Here is a 16,575-nt window from a genome sequence, read left to right as displayed (position 1 = left end):
CATAAAAGTGACTTAGAAAAGGCTCAAAAATTACTAAAATATGATTCGAAAATGGCTCTAAAACGATCAGTATTTCAACTAAAAAAAGATACAAAAATGAGTCGGAACTGATCAGAAGTGAGGCTCATAAAAGACACTTTGTAGAAGAGTTGCTTATAGGGTACAATTTTCTCCCGAAGAATATATCATTTATGATTAGAAAATGATCGCATATGTGATCATATTAATCGTACAGAAGAGTCATAAGTGACTCGAATGTGATCAAAAATTTAAACAAATGCTAGCTGAGACTTTACCGATTTCTTAACTGGTTAGTAAACATTTAATAAATGAAAAATTTTTTCGCTATAATTAAATTCGAAAGAATTTAATTTAATAAACGAATTAAATCTTTAAAACCTCTGAATTTAAATAAACACTACAACAATATTTATATAAATATCTGTGGTTCATACTGATATGATATGAATAAACAAATGTGTATAACAGTTTGTATATTTACATGAGTACATTAAGCATTAAGTGTTATAAACTTCTAAGTATTAATTAAGTGTAAATAACATGATTTGAAAATTACAAATATTATTTTTATTAAAATAATTAATAAAATTAAAAAAAAACAACCTCTCCGTGACAATGTTCTACGAGGGAACATTGCCGTGACCAGGATTCGAACCTGGGTTACTACGGCCACAACGTAGGGTCCTAACCACTAGACGATCACGGCTATTGAGGTTATGCCCACGACATTGATTCATAGCGTGTTATAAATAGAATTCAATGATAATGAGAGTATGAGAGAGAGAGAGTGTGAAATTTTTGTTATTGTCACTGCCGCTAAAGAGAAAGAGTGGCGCGCTACCACTTACAACAAACAACATTTAGTTGTTGGTGAATGAATGTGAAAGGCATAAATTATTAGATAAAGAAAACAAAACGCAACAAAATTAGTCATGCTTGTTCATACACACAAAGCTAAAGAAACTACTTGTTTAGACATGATAGTGTGGTAAATTTTTTTAAAAGTCTACTTTATATTTATTGTTTATTACTTTTGATTTCTTTTTTTATAAAACACAAAAGAAAACCGGCTAATAATTAATTGTTTAATACAATATCTTGCATGCAAATATGAACTAGTTTAAGTCATTTAAATGTTTGTTGTTATTGTTAAAAATCTAGTTATTTATAGAAAAGACATAAAACAAATTAATTTTGGTTTATCAACAATATAAATTTAATGCCAAAAGAAAAACTTGTTAGTGATATTTCTGGTATTATTAGTTGGTCAAAATATATCACTGTTAATGAGCTTTAATATAAATAAGAAATTAATCTTGTAGATCCCAAGGTTTCACATAGCCGTGATCGTCTAGTGGTTAGGACCCTACGTTGTGGCCGTAGTAACCCAGGTTCGAATCCTGGTCACGGCAATGTTCCATAAGAAACATTGTCACGGGTGAAGTCAGTTTTTTATAATAAATTCATTATATAAGAAATATAATGTTAAGGTATCAAAGCTCCCAAATATCTAAAGAATTACACAATTCAAGCAATTATGATCTAAATATGTAACAAGTAAAGCTTAATTAAATAAACTCTATTTTACATTACATACATATCTTAAAGTGAAAGTTAGTAATATTTATTTTTGAATCAATTAAATTTCAATTAGTTTGAAAAATAGTGTGAAATAACGGTAATTTAAGATTTCACATAGCCGTGATCGTCTAGTGGTTAGGACCCTACGTTGTGGCCGTAGTAACCCAGGTTCGAATCCTGGTCACGGCAATGTTCCTTGCGATACATTGTCACGGGTGAAATCGTTTTTTACTTGTTCCTCTACAGTAGCCGGAACATGTCTGATAACACAACAAGTTAGAGTTACATCCGGTCTCTTGCGACTTAAATTATTACGAATCGATCGCTTCGGAATTGTATTATAATATATCGATTACCATAAGGGCTATTTGCGAGACAACGACAGACTTTAAAAGTGTGTTTAATTTTAAATATAAACCAGTTCTGTCGAATGCTATCTTACAGCATAATTTTAAGACCCGTTAAACAACTTGCCAATTTGTTTCTTGTTATTATATGTATACGGGAAGAGAGGCTGGCGGAAAGATCTCCTTATGGTACCTTTAGTTATTGCCAAGTAGTAATAATGGGCCTTAAACTGATTTCCTGTAGTATATGGGCTGATTGGAGAGATCCTTGTAATGAAATTTTGTAGGTTGATTTTGGTTCTTATGCACCAGATTGAGTCGAATTTTATTGATATCCACTACTGTCTCTAACAGTTATGAACGTTTAGAAAGATGCGGGTCGGAAGGAGGGGAGGAGAGGGGGGGGAGCCGAGCGAGCGAGCGAGCGAGCGAGCGAGCGAGCGACGAGCGAGTCGTAGCGAGCGAGCGAGCGAGCGAGCGAGCAGCGAGCGTATGCAGCTAGCGCGAGCGGCGAGCTAGCGAGCGAGCGAGGCGAGCGAGCGAGCGACCGAGCGAGCGAGCGAGGAGCGAGCGAGCGAGCGAGCGAGCGAGAGAGCGAGCGAGAGAGCGAGCGAGCGAGCGAGCGAGCGAGAGAGAGAGCGAGCGAGGAGCGAGCGAGCGAGAGCGAGAGAGGAGAGAGAGAGAGAGAGAGCGAGCGAGCGAGAGAGAGAGCGAGCGAGAGAGAGAGAGAGCGAGCGAGAGAGAGCGAGCGAGCGAGCGAGAGCGAGCGAGAGAGAGCGAGCGAGAGCGAGAGCGAGCGAGGCGAGAGAGAGAGAGAGCGAGAGGAGAGAGAGCGAGCGAGCGAGCGAGCGAGAGAGAGAGAGAGCGAGCGAGGAGAGAGAGAGCGAGCGAGCGAGCGAGCGAGAGAGAGAGCGAGCGAGCGAGAGAGAGAGAGAGCGAGCGAGCGAGCGAGCGAGCGAGCGAGCGAGCGAGCGACGAGAGAGCGAGGAGCGAGAGAGCGAGAGAGGAGCGAGCGAGCGAGCGAGCGAGCAGCGCGAGCGAGCAGATAGCGAGCGAGCGAGCGAGCGAGCGAGCCAGCGCGAGCTGAAGACGAGCGAGCAGAGCGAGCGAGCAGCGACGAGCGAGCGAGCGAGCTGAGCGAGCGAGCGAGCGATCGAGCGAGCGAGCGCGAGCGAGCGAGCAGCGAGCGAGCAGCATGCTAGAGCTATCGAGCGAGCGAGCGATCGAGCGAGCGAGCGAGCGAGCAGCGAGCGAGCGACGAGCAGCGAGCAGCAGCAGAACGCGAGCGAGCGAGCTTCGAGCGATCGAGCGAGCGAGCGAGCGAGCAGCAGCGAGCGATGCGAGCGAGCGCAGAGCGAGCAGCTAGCGATGCGAGCGAGCTAGCTAGCCGAGCTATCAGCTGATGCAGCGATCTATCTAGCTAGCTCGAATCGATCGATCTAGCTACTCGACTATCGACGATCTATCTAGCTATCTATCTATCTTCTAGCTATCTATCTATCTATCTATCTATCTATCTATCGATCTATCATCTATCTATCTATCTATTCTACTATCTATCTATCTATCTATCTATCTATCTATAATATATGTCCCAATTTTTCAGATTTCGTTTAAAAAACACTATAATTTGGAATTTTAGTAAAAATTGATTTCACCCGTGACAATGTTTCGCTTGGAACATTGCCGTGACCAGGATTCGAACCTGGGTTACTACGGCCACAACGTAGGGTCCTAACCACTAGACGATCACGGCTATGTGAAATCTTAGAATACCGTTATTTCAGGTTATTTTTAAAATCAATCCAAAATAAACACATATTAACAAAATTTAAACACTCTAATCCTGAATATATTTCTTACACTTAAACTTTGGTGTTCCTAAATACACATATATAAGCTAATTTTAAGCTATACAAGTAAAATCAAACTGATATGAGAGATGCCACCAAAATACAAAAACTTCACCCGTGACAATGTTCTGCGAGAGAACATTGCCGTGACTAGGATTCGAACCTGGGTTACTACGGCCACAACGTAGGGTCCTAACCACTAGACGATCACGGCTATGTGAAATTCTATAAATAGATTTTACCGTTAATTCAGTTAAATTTAAATAAAACACAAACTTTTATAGAAAAAATTATGAATGAAACTTTAACTGAGGATTCAGGAAGTGATTATTTAAGTAGGACTTATCAAATATTTACTACATTTTAACATTCATATGAAGTCAAAGTTTTGTTATCATAAAAATACAATTTCACCCGTGACAATGTTCTCCTAGAAGACATTGCCGTGACCAGGATTCGAACCTGGGTTACTACGGCCACAACGTAGGGTCCTAACCACTAGACGATCACGGCTATGTGAAATCTTAAGATAACGGATTTTTCAGCTATTCATTAAGTGGTAATCAAATTTCAACAGTTCAATTGCAATTAAATCTTAAAATTGCTTAATTACCTTTAAAATCCTTTCACTTTTTCTTTAAGTTATACCAACTAAAACAAGTGTATCTGAGATAATTAGTTAAAAAGATTAAATTTGCATACAGACAAGTTTTCACATAGCCGTGATCGTCTAGTGGTTAGGACCCTACGTTGTGGCCGTAGTAACCCAGGTTCGAATCCTGGTCACGGCAATGTTCCTCTGCGGAAACATTGTCACGGGTGAAAATTTTTCAACTTTTTATACCCTACACCACTTTAGTGGGGAGGGTATATTGGGTTTGTGCTGATGTTTGTAACGCACAATAATATTGGTCCTATACCCACCTTAAAGTATACCAATCGGCTCAGAATCATTTTCTGAGTCGATTTAGCTATGTCCGTCCGTCTGTCCGTCCGTCTGTCCGTCCGTCTGTCCGTCCGTCCATGTAAACCTTTTAATCAAACTACAGGTCGCAATTTTGAAGATAATTCAATGAAATTTGGTACATGATCTTCTATTGTCCCAGGGACGAAGCCTATTGAAAATGGTTAAGATCGGTATATTATTTCACCTAGCCCCCATACAACTGAACCCCCGAATAGGGCTTTTAAAACTTGTAATCAAACTACAGGTCGCAATTTTGGAGATAATTCAATGAAATTTGGCACATGATCTTTTATGGTACCGTAGATGAAGCCTGGTGAAAATGGTTTACATCGGTCCATTATTTCACCTAGCCCCATACAACTGAACCCGCCGAATAGAGCTTGTAAGCCTTGTAATTAAACTACAGGTCGCAATTTCGGAAATAATCTAATGAAATTTGGTACATGATCTTTTATGGTACCGTAGACGAAGCCTGTTGAAAATGGTGTACATCAGTCCATTATTTCACCTAGCCCCCATACAACTGAACCCGCCGAATAGGGCTTGTAATCCTTGTAATCAAACTACAGGTCGCAATTTTGGAGATAATTCAATGAAATTTGGTACATGATCTTCTATTGTCCCAGGGACGAAGCCTATTGAAAATGGTTAAGATCGGTATATTATTTCACCTAGCCCCCATACAACTGAACCCCCGAATAGGGCTTTTAAAACTTGTAATCAAACTACAGGTCGCAATTTTGGAGATAATTCAATGAAATTTGGCACATGATCTTTTATGGTACCGTAGATGAAGCCTGGTGAAAATGGTTTACATCGGTCCATTATTTCACCTAGCCCCCATACAACTGAACCCCCCAATAGGGCTTGTAATCCTTGTAATCAAACTACAGGTCGCAATTTTGGAGATAATTCAATGAAATTTGACACATGATCTTTTATGGTACCGTAGACGAAGCCTGTTGAAAATGGTGTACATCAGTCCATTATTTCACCTAGCCCCCATACAACTGAACCCGCCGAATAGGGCTTTTAAGTTCATAATTATGTTTAATATACTCATACCTCGACAAAAAGCTGCAAAAACCAAGTTGTATACAAGACTTGATGACCCTAACGAATTCCATAATAATACGTTCTCATATGACCCTAGCCCCTATGAAAAGCCCCCATCAAAATTTCACTTAAATGTCCACAATTTTATTCAACAATAAACGGCTTAAGTATGTATATATCTAAGGCAAGGTACAGTTCAACTTAAATGCTTTATTATGGCAACTAAATCACATTATATTTTTGTCAAAGGTGTAGGGTATTATATGGTCGGCCTCGCCCGACTATAATTTCTTACTTGTTTATGTTATAGTTTTATTAATGCAACTACAATAAAATTAATTTAATTATATGTACAAGAATATTTCTGTGGACAATGACTATTGAATTGGTTTGTCAAGTAGCCACACAATCAACCACCTACCTAACACTTGCATACATACATATAACATTCATAATGATAATGAGATTTCAGAGCTGATGTTACTACGGGCTCTTTGCAGGTTTATCGGTCTGCTAAAAATAATACAATTCATATTTTTCAATATTATCCCCATATTATCATGGACAGTAAAAGCTTAACATAGGGACAAAATCAAACAGTTTCTATTAGATATTTTAAAAATCTCCCTTTTTAACAACTTCTCCTGTAATTTTGTTTTTTTTACCATAAATATGCTGTAAATAAACCGGTTTTCAACATGGCCTAACCAGCAAGCAGTCAATCAGTTACCGAAGCAGTATCCAAGTTATAGTGGTCATGGTTATCACTGTTGTTTGTTAATATAGGAGGCCAACATGTGTATACGAATGGAATAGAGTGAAGTTGAATTGAGTTAAAACCAAATAAAAGACCTAAGGGAATGCAGCTGGGTAATAAATTCTGGACAACATTCATATAGTACACACAATAACACAAATGTAACGAAATATTTGTGCACAATTTGTCGCTATATAAAATTCATTGATTTTACAATTCTTCGCCCGCCCCAAAACCAGCGTGAAAGCATCCGAATTTTATACAATTATAGATAATTATAATGCTATAACTGCTACACAACTAAATGGCCGTCAGGTGGCTTAAGTGTTGGAAGGTAAAAGAGCAGGTAGTTTTGATAACCAAATAATAAATGAATGTTTTATAATAACATAAACTCCTGTTTATAATAAAATATTATGATTATTGCAATTATAATTGATATGAGTTGGTATGCATACAAACAGAGGTATTCAACCACAGAAACCGCTAATAATGACAATTAATTTGAGATACGGGTCATATATAGACATTCAAGTTGCAGCAGCAGCAGCTAAGCATACAAAACAATTAAATTTATTTGCATTCGCATTGAATTAGATAAATTAGGTATTTAGCTAAAAACATGTACATTTTATTTATTTCAAATACATATCTAGGGTTTATATTCAATAGTTGTTATCTCATATTTTCATGAAAATGATATTTTGAGGGCAAAATGTTTAGTAAACAATCCCGCAGCCGTGTTATAAATTTTAAAGAAAAAACATAATTTTTGACAATTTTATGGCATTTTTTAAATTTGTCTATCTTTGAAAAAGCACATGCTCTGAAAGCAAAACTCTCTATATTTTTCCAAAAATTTCTTTCAATTCTATTAGTTTGCATATATTTCTCTTGTTCTTACTCATTTGGTCATGTTGAACATAATTCAGTCAAAATATTTTAAATCGCCCTAATAGGTTTCGAAATATCGCTCATTATGTTACTAATTCGCCGTATTTAATCATATAACGTTCAATTTGGACCAAAATATCTTCATCTGTTCGTGTGAACATGGCATGTATAATAGTAAGACTATTTGAATATATAATGTCTCGATATATTTGATGTACTTTTTATACCCTCCACCACCATCAGTGGTGATAGAGGGTATATATAACTTTGTCATTTCGTGTGTAACACCAAGAAATATTCATCTTAGACCCAACAAAGTATATATTCTGGGTCCTTATCAAATTCTGAGTCGATTTAGCTATGTCCGTCTGTCTGTGTAAAACACGCTCACGATAAAACGAAGCAATAGAGTTTAACCAAATTCACCCAAAATGTTCTTCATTTTCCTAAGTTGTTTGGTATTGCAAATGGGCAAAATCGGTTCACACCGGGAAAAGTTATGAATCAAAATTTAAAACAACCTCGAAAAAAATAACCAATTTTTACACATTCTGATGTAATTTTCTCGAAAACTATGCAAGATAATTCCATGGAAATCACCATACATTCGTTTCTGCACAAGATCTTGATCCCTGCTGAAAATTGTCAGAATCGGTCCACAATTTCATATACCTCCCATACAAAAGTACATATTCCCGGAAAATGGGTTTTTTGTTAATAACTTCCACCACAATGTCGATATCTTCACAAAATCTTATGTCAATAGAATTCTTTCAGAGGAAAAATTTTATGGATCGGTCCATAATTGGACATAGCTCCCATACAAGGTCCCCTCCCGAAAATCACTTAAACGCGCATAACTCATTACTAAATTAAGATATCCATATAAAATTTGGTATAAGTATTGTCAATATGCATAGAAATATTACTGTGAAATTTTTTTCCGATCGGTCCATAATTGGTCATAGCTCCCATACAAGGTCCCCTCCCGAAAATCACTTAAACGCGCATAACTCATTACTAAATGAAGATATCCATATAAAATTTGGTACAAGTATTACTCATATGCACAGAAATATAACTGTGAAATTTTTTCCGATCGATCCATAATTGGTCACAGCTCTCATACAAGGTCCCCTCCCGAAAATCACTTAAACGCGCATAACTCATTACTAAATTAAGATATCCATATAAAATTTGGTATAAGTATTGCCCATTTGTATAGAAATATTACTGAAAATTTCCTTCCGATCGATCCATAAATGGTCATAGCTCCCATACAAGGTCCCCTCCCGAAAATCACTTAAACGCGCATAACTCATTGCTTAATTAAGATACCCATATGGTACAAATATTACTCATATGCACCGAAATATTACAGATAAATTTTTTTCTGATCGGTCCATAACTGGTCATAGCTCCCATACAAGGTTCCCTCCCGAAAATCACTTAAACGCACATAACTCATTACTAAATTAAGATATTCATATAAAACTTGGTACGAGCATTGCCCATATGCATAGAAATATTACTGTAAAAATTGTTTTCGATCGGTCCATAATTGGTCATAGCTCCCATACAAGGTTCCCTCCCGAAAATCACTTAAACGCACATAACTCATTACTAAATTAAGATATCCATATAAAGTTTGGCAGAAATATTGCTCATATACAGAGAAATATTACTGTGAAATTGTTTTCCTATCGATCCATAATTGATCATAGCTCCCATACAAGGTCCCTTTCAGAAAAACACTTAAAGGCACATAACTCGTTACCAAATAATGATATAAATAAATACTATTTTTGTGCATAAATACTATTTTGTAATGCAAAAAGTTAATGTTATTTCAGAAATTTTTCACGATCGGTCTATTTTTGGTCATATCTCTCATACTAGGTCCTGTCCCTAAAAGCGCTTTAACCGTATTTAACTATTTGCATTATCAATTTTTGTAGAACAAAATTATATATATGTATGTATTTTGAAAATCCTTAAATCTTTCACACACATGCATACATGCAAATACTAGATATCGCTAAAGCATATCTTAGGGCGCTATAAAAATTTAAAAGAAAGTGGCGTTTCTAATGTTCAATAAATCTTGGAATTGTAGTAGATTTAAGCTGTTTAAATCTTGGGATTTTTCTATTTATGACATGAGAAAACTTATTTCTACAAATATTTTATTAATTAGAAATGTATTAATACAAAAGTTGCTGGTGGAGGGTATTTTAAATTCGGCTCAGCCGAATATAGCACTCTAACTTGTTTTAATAACAATAACTCAGTTTTGTTAAATCCTTTTAAAAATACAATTTCACCCGTGACAATGTTCTACGAGGAACATTGCCGTGACCAGGATTCGAACCTGGGTTACTACGGCCACAACGTAGGGTCCTAACCACTAGACGATCACGGCTATGTGAAATGCTATAAATAGAATTTGTATATAATTTACTTAAATTTAAACCAAATGTATATTTGTCAATCCCATATTAAAAGACTGTAATTTTCTGTCTAAATGTCTAAACATATGTATTTGTTGAGTCAATTATCACGAATGTAATCTTTGTAATGCAGAGCGAAGGCAGTGTCGTCACTTTACTATCCCCAAATAATCTAGAGAGGGGACACATTTTTTCCAAATAGTCAATTGACTTCCTCCTATGACAAGCCCATATTAAAATAACTAGTTACCTAGATAATTCTGTGGTTTAGAGGTAATCAGAATTGATAGGTTACATTACTAGTTGCGGTCAGGCATTTTGTATTGCAGGGAAGTATCACAATAGGTCACTTCGAAATGCAACATTTAAAGCAAATTTTTATAAAGTCAAAAGTTTGATATCATAAAAATACAATTTCACCCGTGACAATGTTCTACGAGGAACATTGCCGTGACCAGGATTCGAACCTGGGTTACTACGGCCACAACGTAGGGTCCTAACCACTAGACGATCACGGCTATGTGAAATCTTGTTATCCTGATATATAAAAATTTTGCAAAAATCTTAAAAATAAAATCTTTAAATAAATTTTAGTTGAAAAGTATAAAAAATTAAATTCCTTTCTTCTATATTTTCTTTTGAAAAATTAACTTTACGCGGAAAAATATTAAAAAAAAAGCTTAATTATTGATAAGTCTACAGGTATACTCAAAACCTATTTTCGGTAAAGTCATATTTGCAAGTTATTGGCACAACACCTTAAACTTGCACCATAGATAGCAATTAGTTTATTACTAATTTTAAATTGTCTCTTAATAAAAAACAACAATTTCACCCGTGACAATGATTCCCTTAGGAACATTGCCGTGACCAGGATTCGAACCTGGGTTACTACGGCCACAACGTAGGGTCCTAACCACTAGACGATCACGGCTATGTGAAATCTTATTTGCACAACAAATAAATAATAGATTTAAATTTTGCCAAATTATTAAAAACAATGTATTGCATTTAAAAAAATATTCGATTTTTTTAAGTTTCACCACAAAAAAGTGAAAGGTTTAAAAAGTTAATTAACCGCATTAAATTTTAATTGTAGCAAATTATAAAGAAAATACATATGGGAATTAATAAATTTCGTAAAATAACGCTATTTTAAGATTTCACATAGCCGTGATCGTCTAGTGGTTAGGACCCTACGTTGTGGCCGTAGTAACCCAGGTTCGAATCCTGGTCACGGCAATGTTCAAACCGAACATTGTCACGGGTGAAATTGTATTTTAAATACGGATAAACATGTAATTGCATATATAGAAAATTATTTAGTAATTGCAAGTTTCAAGTTGTATAAAGATTTGAAAGTTGCAACATAAAGCTGTAAGTAAATTAAGATTAGATTTAATACATTCACTTTCTATATATGTATAGTATACTAAAGGTTAATAGACTATAATGTAGATGTAGATCTATTGTATATTAAATACCAAAAATGTAATTAACTTTTTCAAAGACAAAGTTTGTGGTATCAAATTTATGGTTAAAAGTCCCTGCTTTAATAAGCCGATTGTCAATTTATCATTTCTAAAAATGGTGATAATTTTCTTAAAAAAAATGAATTGAATTTATTTACAAGTATACAAGATTTCGCATAGCCGTGATCGTCTAGTGGTTAGGACCCTACGTTGTGGCCGTAGTAACCCAGGTTCGAATCCTGGTCACGGCAATGTTCCTCGTAGAACATTGTCACGGGTGAAATACTTGTTTTTTTATATGAACCTTAAATATCGTATCTCGATATTGGTCAAAATCTCACTATTGCTTAAAGAAGCTCATTCTTAAAGTATCATGGTTACTCTATCTGTCTCGTCTATAGTCTAGTCTATAGTCTAGTCTACAGTCTAGTCTATAGTCTAGTCTATAGTCTAGTCTATAGTCTAGTCTATAGTCTAGTCTATAGTCTAGTCTATAGTCTAGTCTATAGTCTAGTCTATAGTCTAGTCTATAGTCTAGTCTATAGTCTAGTCTATATTCTAGTCTATAGTCTAGCCTATATTCTAGTCTATAGTCTAGTCTATATTCTAGTCTATAGTCTAGTCTATAGTCTAGTCTATAGTCTAGTCTATCTATAGTCTAGTCTATAGTCTAGTCTATAGTCTAGTCTATAGTCTAGTCTATAGTCTAGTCTATAGTCTATAGTCTAGTCTATAGTCTAGTCTATAGTCTAGTCTATAGTCTAGTCTATAGTCTAGTCTATAGTCTAGTCTATAGTCTAGTCTATAGTCTAGTCTATAGTCTAGTCTATAGTCTAGTCTATAGTCTAGTCTATAGTCTAGTCTATAGTCTAGTCTATAGTCTAGTCTATAGTCTAGTCTATAGTCTAGTCTATAGTCTAGTCTATAGTCTAGTCTATAGTCTAGTCTATAGTCTAGTCTATAGTCTAGTCTATAGTCTAGTCTATAGTCTAGTCTATAGTCTAGTCTATAGTCTAGTCTATAGTCTAGTCTATAGTCTAGTCTATAGTCTAGTCTATAGTCTAGTCTATAGTCTAGTCTATAGTCTAGTCTACAGTCTAGTCTATAGTCTAGTCTATAGTCTAGTCTATAGTCTAGTTGGAAGGTTGGAAATTATACTAAATATATTGAAATTAATCAAAGATAATCAAAATTAATTCTTGAAAATAATCAAATTAATTATATATTTGATTAATTTTGATTATTTTCATTATTTTAAATTAATCCTGATTATTTTTAGATTAATTTTAATCGTAATCAATTTATAATCTGACATTTTATACCAGAGAATTAAATAATTATTACGATTATTTTTGAAAAATAATTTAATTGATTATTAATCGTAATCGAAATTTAACAGCTATGCTACATATGTACATACTAACAAAAACAATAAAATTGGGAATAGAATACTATATTCTTAAAATTTCCCTATATTTTTATATAATTACCTAAAAAAGAAAACCTACGCATTATTCTTCCCAGGTTGTGACTTAAGATTTTAAAAACTGCGCGAATAAAAATTCCTTTAAACAAGTTGAAATTTAACAAATTCACCAAAAGGAGCACCATTAAACATATTAAAACTTAACAAACTCACCAAAAGAACCATAATAAACCCACCACAAATAAATATTTACAGTTTTTTTAAAGCCCAAAAAATCCTTTTATTTTAACATTGTTGTGTACTATAAACATGAAAACATTTTTGCTTAAATATTCCTTAATAATTTCCCACTATTAAGGCAGCTCCCGACAATAACACTGTATCAGCCGTCTCCGCAGTAGCCACCTCTAGTTCACACAATAACTTTTCACGTTTTGCATTTGTATAAACGGGTAAATAAGTGGATGATATCGCAGCCGAACTGCCGCGAGAAATGGTTTTTAAATCATTCAAACGATTATCTTTTTCTTTAAAAGTAATAATAAACTCAGGAGATTTGTCTTCTGCCATAAGGACATCATTAGAGGTGATTATTAATTTACCATAGCTAAAAACAGCGCCATTTACCTGTGGTGAAATGGAAAAAAATAAACAAAAGATTAGACACAAACCATTATATGTGATAATTGTAATAGATTAACTAAGTAATAGAAACTCGTTTCCATAGAATAAATTATACACTGAACAAAACTGATATTTCAACAGTTTACTATTCTAAATGGCTCCAATTTTTTTTTCATGAATAGTACTTTTTAACACAGAATCTAAAATAATTTCGTTTACTTTCTTATAGTTAAAAATATATATAGGTCGTGTTAAGACTTCTTAAATGATTTATTGTATTATATGACTTATTAACCCATTGAGTGCTATAAGCTAAGAAATGTTTTTTAGAAATATGGCTATTTTTTACAAAAATTTCCATAATTCGAAATGTGACTCATAAAAGTACATTTACTCTTTCTAAGTATTATATAATTCATATTGTAACTATGTATATATAACGTTAATCCTTTAGATGTCGAATATATAAAAATAAATTATTAATTATTAGTATTTACTAAATGATAACAACCAAGGAAACCAAAATATGCAAATGCGTGTTTTTTTGTGGTACATCGAATGGACTCATGAATAAGATATTTAAACGTTTTAGAATTCGTTTCAAAACGTTCTGGCATCAATTTGTTAGCCACAAAAGTATAATTTTGCATGATTTGACATTTGTAGCATATTTAAGCATATTTTCCAGTTTTTAGAGTAAATTTTGCTTTTATAGTGCATATTTAGATTATTTTCATAATAATATAATTTCGGATATTCGAACATAATATTGTGTTGTCATTAGCTGTACTCACAACCGCCAAATTTCAGCAAATTCGGGCTACCGGAATTGGTTTTAAAACAATTTTCCCCAATTAATTCGTCGTTCGTCTGCGTAAGAAATAGAAATAAATCTATCGCATAATTCGTTACGTACGACGAATTTCGTCATACGCAATAATTGTGTACATTTTCATATACCCAAGTGTGTTCTACTTCTGACGACGAATATACGTTCCGAAAAATTCGTCGTTCGTCCCAATTGTGCCTATACTATAACATTTTTTAAATTTAAATTTTTATAATTATTTTATTTTTTTAAATTTTATTTTTTTTTAATTTTCATGACTGTTATACAATTTTAAACAAATCGTATGTATTGTTTGTAATTGTAAAAAAATTCATTAACCCCCTCATTTTATAAAACGAAACTTTCGTTAACGTAAAAAATTTGTATGAAGAATACTGGGACATTTTTGAAAATTACCCCCTAATTTTATAAAACGAAACGACAAACGTTCAAAAAAAAATTGTATGGAAAAAATTAAAATTTTCAAAAATTTCCCAGTATTCTTCATACAAATTTTTTACGTTAACGAGAGTTTCGTTTTATAAAATGAGGGGGTTAGATTTTTTTCAAAGTCAAAGTTGATCTAAGAGTAGTTATCGGATAATAGGACCCAAATTCTTTGATTGCTCATCAACATCTCCTGACTCAAATCCCTTAGAGATGCTGTTCGGCGTTCTGGAGCGCTGGGTCAGAACTCGCAGTTTTAGAAAACATTGCAGCTGGCGAATGGCTTAAAATCCTTTTGGGATTCATTACGAACTACACTTGTAACTAATCTATTCCATAAAGGTGTTTGGAACTCATAAGGACCAAAGATTTTCATAAGAAGATCAAAAAGTTGCTTACGTTTCGAACATCTATTTATGGATATAAAAGCATAATTTTGCATAATTTCACATTAGTAGCATATTTAAGGCAAATTTTCGAGTTTTTGGAGTAAATTTTGCTCTTTTAGTGCATATTTTGATGTTTTGTGCCAAAGAATAATAAGAAGTTGGACTATGACATTGTTTTACAACAATAACATTTCCTTCTCTTCACAGACGAGTTCTGTGTAAATTCAACACACTTGTGAGAACTCAATTCTCTCACAATACTTCAAAACTTTTTCGCGAAAATACCGGGATAATAGGACTTGAACGACGTTTTTTCACAAACACATAACTATTTTTTAATTTTTTACACAATTTGATCGCATTTAACAATCCGAAATATTTTTATTTTTCACAAACTAAAAAAATATTTTTTTAATTTTTTTGACAATTAATTTTTGTGTGTTGAAATTAAAATTGAAAAAACAAAGTTGTATATTTTGGTATTGAAAATGAAAAAATTATTTAAAATAAACTTATTTTTTTGCAAAAAAAGAGATTTTAAGTCCGAAAAATATATTTATTAAATTTTTACTGATTAGATGTGGGCAAAATACATTAAAAAATCTGCGAATGTAGAAATTTAAATGTTATTTATTTTTCCTAAAATTTTTATGTACGATTTTATGCAAGTATGTATGTTTGGAAAGTGTGGTGAAAGTGGTTGGAGCTCCAATACTAATACAAAAATTCTACCAATACATACTTAGAGTTAGGTACCGTATGACAACTCCTTTACGTACCAACTGACAAGCCCCAATTTCTTTATATTCTTTGTTTTGTGCTTTATTTTTTCACTTTTGTATGTTTAAAATTTTTTAATTTATTTCATTTTTAAAAATTTTATTTTTGATTTTTTTTTTAATTTTCATGATTGTTATACAATTTTGAAACAAATCGTATGTATTGCTTGTAATCGGCAAATTTCATTCATCATGTATGAAATTTCGTTTTCGGTGCCAACAACAACAATACCTATTAAATATATAATTATATTTAAATTATAGAGAAAATCTTAAATTTGTAAAAAAACTCCAACTATTAATTACATTTGTTGTAGTCGGCTCTTAATGGGTTAATATTATCATTTCAAAGCTTTTCGAAACCCGTTTCGAATGATATGTATGTATTACGGAAATCGCAATCGTTTACTGTCGGAAAGCTATGCTAAACATTAATTTAAGATCACTTAACTTTTACGTAGACGTTTAAATTTTCAATAAAAAACTATTTTTATATGAAAACTACAAAACTGGATGTAATATAAACGATTATTTTCATCAATAACACATTTCTTTCAATAGCCCATTCAGACCAAACGAAATTAAGTAATTTCGAGATTTCGCACGAATTCAACTCAAAATTAAGTAATTTCCCATACATTTTGTTAATTTCACATTAAGTCTTACTTAACTTCATTGAAATT

General features: G+C 33.6%; 1 protein-coding gene and 12 non-coding genes across 13 annotated transcripts in view; 5 read left to right on the top strand and 8 right to left on the bottom strand.

Moving 5' to 3' along the window:
- Positions 1-655: 655 nt before the first annotated feature.
- Positions 656-727, bottom strand: Trnah-gug. Its single transcript has one exon. It is a non-coding gene; the product is annotated as a tRNA-His (tRNA).
- A 634-nt stretch (positions 728-1,361) lies between these two features.
- Trnah-gug lies at positions 1,362-1,433 on the top strand. The gene has a single exon. It is a non-coding gene; the product is annotated as a tRNA-His (tRNA).
- Positions 1,434-1,719: 286 nt separating this feature from the next.
- Trnah-gug lies at positions 1,720-1,791 on the top strand. Its single transcript has one exon. It is a non-coding gene; the product is annotated as a tRNA-His (tRNA).
- Positions 1,792-3,633: 1,842 nt separating this feature from the next.
- Positions 3,634-3,705, bottom strand: Trnah-gug. The gene has a single exon. It is a non-coding gene; the product is annotated as a tRNA-His (tRNA).
- Positions 3,706-3,944: 239 nt separating this feature from the next.
- Positions 3,945-4,016, bottom strand: Trnah-gug. The gene has a single exon. It is a non-coding gene; the product is annotated as a tRNA-His (tRNA).
- A 227-nt stretch (positions 4,017-4,243) lies between these two features.
- On the bottom strand, positions 4,244-4,315 carry Trnah-gug. The gene has a single exon. It is a non-coding gene; the product is annotated as a tRNA-His (tRNA).
- Positions 4,316-4,521: 206 nt separating this feature from the next.
- On the top strand, positions 4,522-4,593 carry Trnah-gug. The gene has a single exon. It is a non-coding gene; the product is annotated as a tRNA-His (tRNA).
- A 5,233-nt stretch (positions 4,594-9,826) lies between these two features.
- Trnah-gug lies at positions 9,827-9,898 on the bottom strand. The gene has a single exon. It is a non-coding gene; the product is annotated as a tRNA-His (tRNA).
- Positions 9,899-10,372: 474 nt separating this feature from the next.
- Trnah-gug lies at positions 10,373-10,444 on the bottom strand. Its single transcript has one exon. It is a non-coding gene; the product is annotated as a tRNA-His (tRNA).
- A 344-nt stretch (positions 10,445-10,788) lies between these two features.
- Trnah-gug lies at positions 10,789-10,860 on the bottom strand. The gene has a single exon. It is a non-coding gene; the product is annotated as a tRNA-His (tRNA).
- A 236-nt stretch (positions 10,861-11,096) lies between these two features.
- Trnah-gug lies at positions 11,097-11,168 on the top strand. The gene has a single exon. It is a non-coding gene; the product is annotated as a tRNA-His (tRNA).
- A 409-nt stretch (positions 11,169-11,577) lies between these two features.
- Positions 11,578-11,649, top strand: Trnah-gug. Its single transcript has one exon. It is a non-coding gene; the product is annotated as a tRNA-His (tRNA).
- Positions 11,650-13,116: 1,467 nt separating this feature from the next.
- LOC119604355 (cytoplasmic dynein 2 heavy chain 1) overlaps positions 13,117-16,575 on the bottom strand; it is a 62,817-nt gene continuing 59,358 nt past the window's right edge. Inside the window, 1 exon segment of the mRNA XM_037956933.1 lies at positions 13,117-13,451. Coding sequence (XP_037812861.1) covers positions 13,161-13,451 — 291 coding nt within the window. The 3' untranslated portion in view covers positions 13,117-13,160.

The sequence above is a fragment of the Lucilia sericata genome, unplaced genomic scaffold (genome assembly GCF_015586225.1).
Source record: "Lucilia sericata isolate MDLA Ls3-8-SP2 unplaced genomic scaffold, ASM1558622v1 Contig000386F_arrow, whole genome shotgun sequence".
Lineage (NCBI taxonomy): Eukaryota > Metazoa > Arthropoda > Insecta > Diptera > Calliphoridae > Lucilia > Lucilia sericata.
Note: the sequence above shows the minus strand (reverse complement) of the source record. Positions and strands in the feature narration are given on the sequence as shown.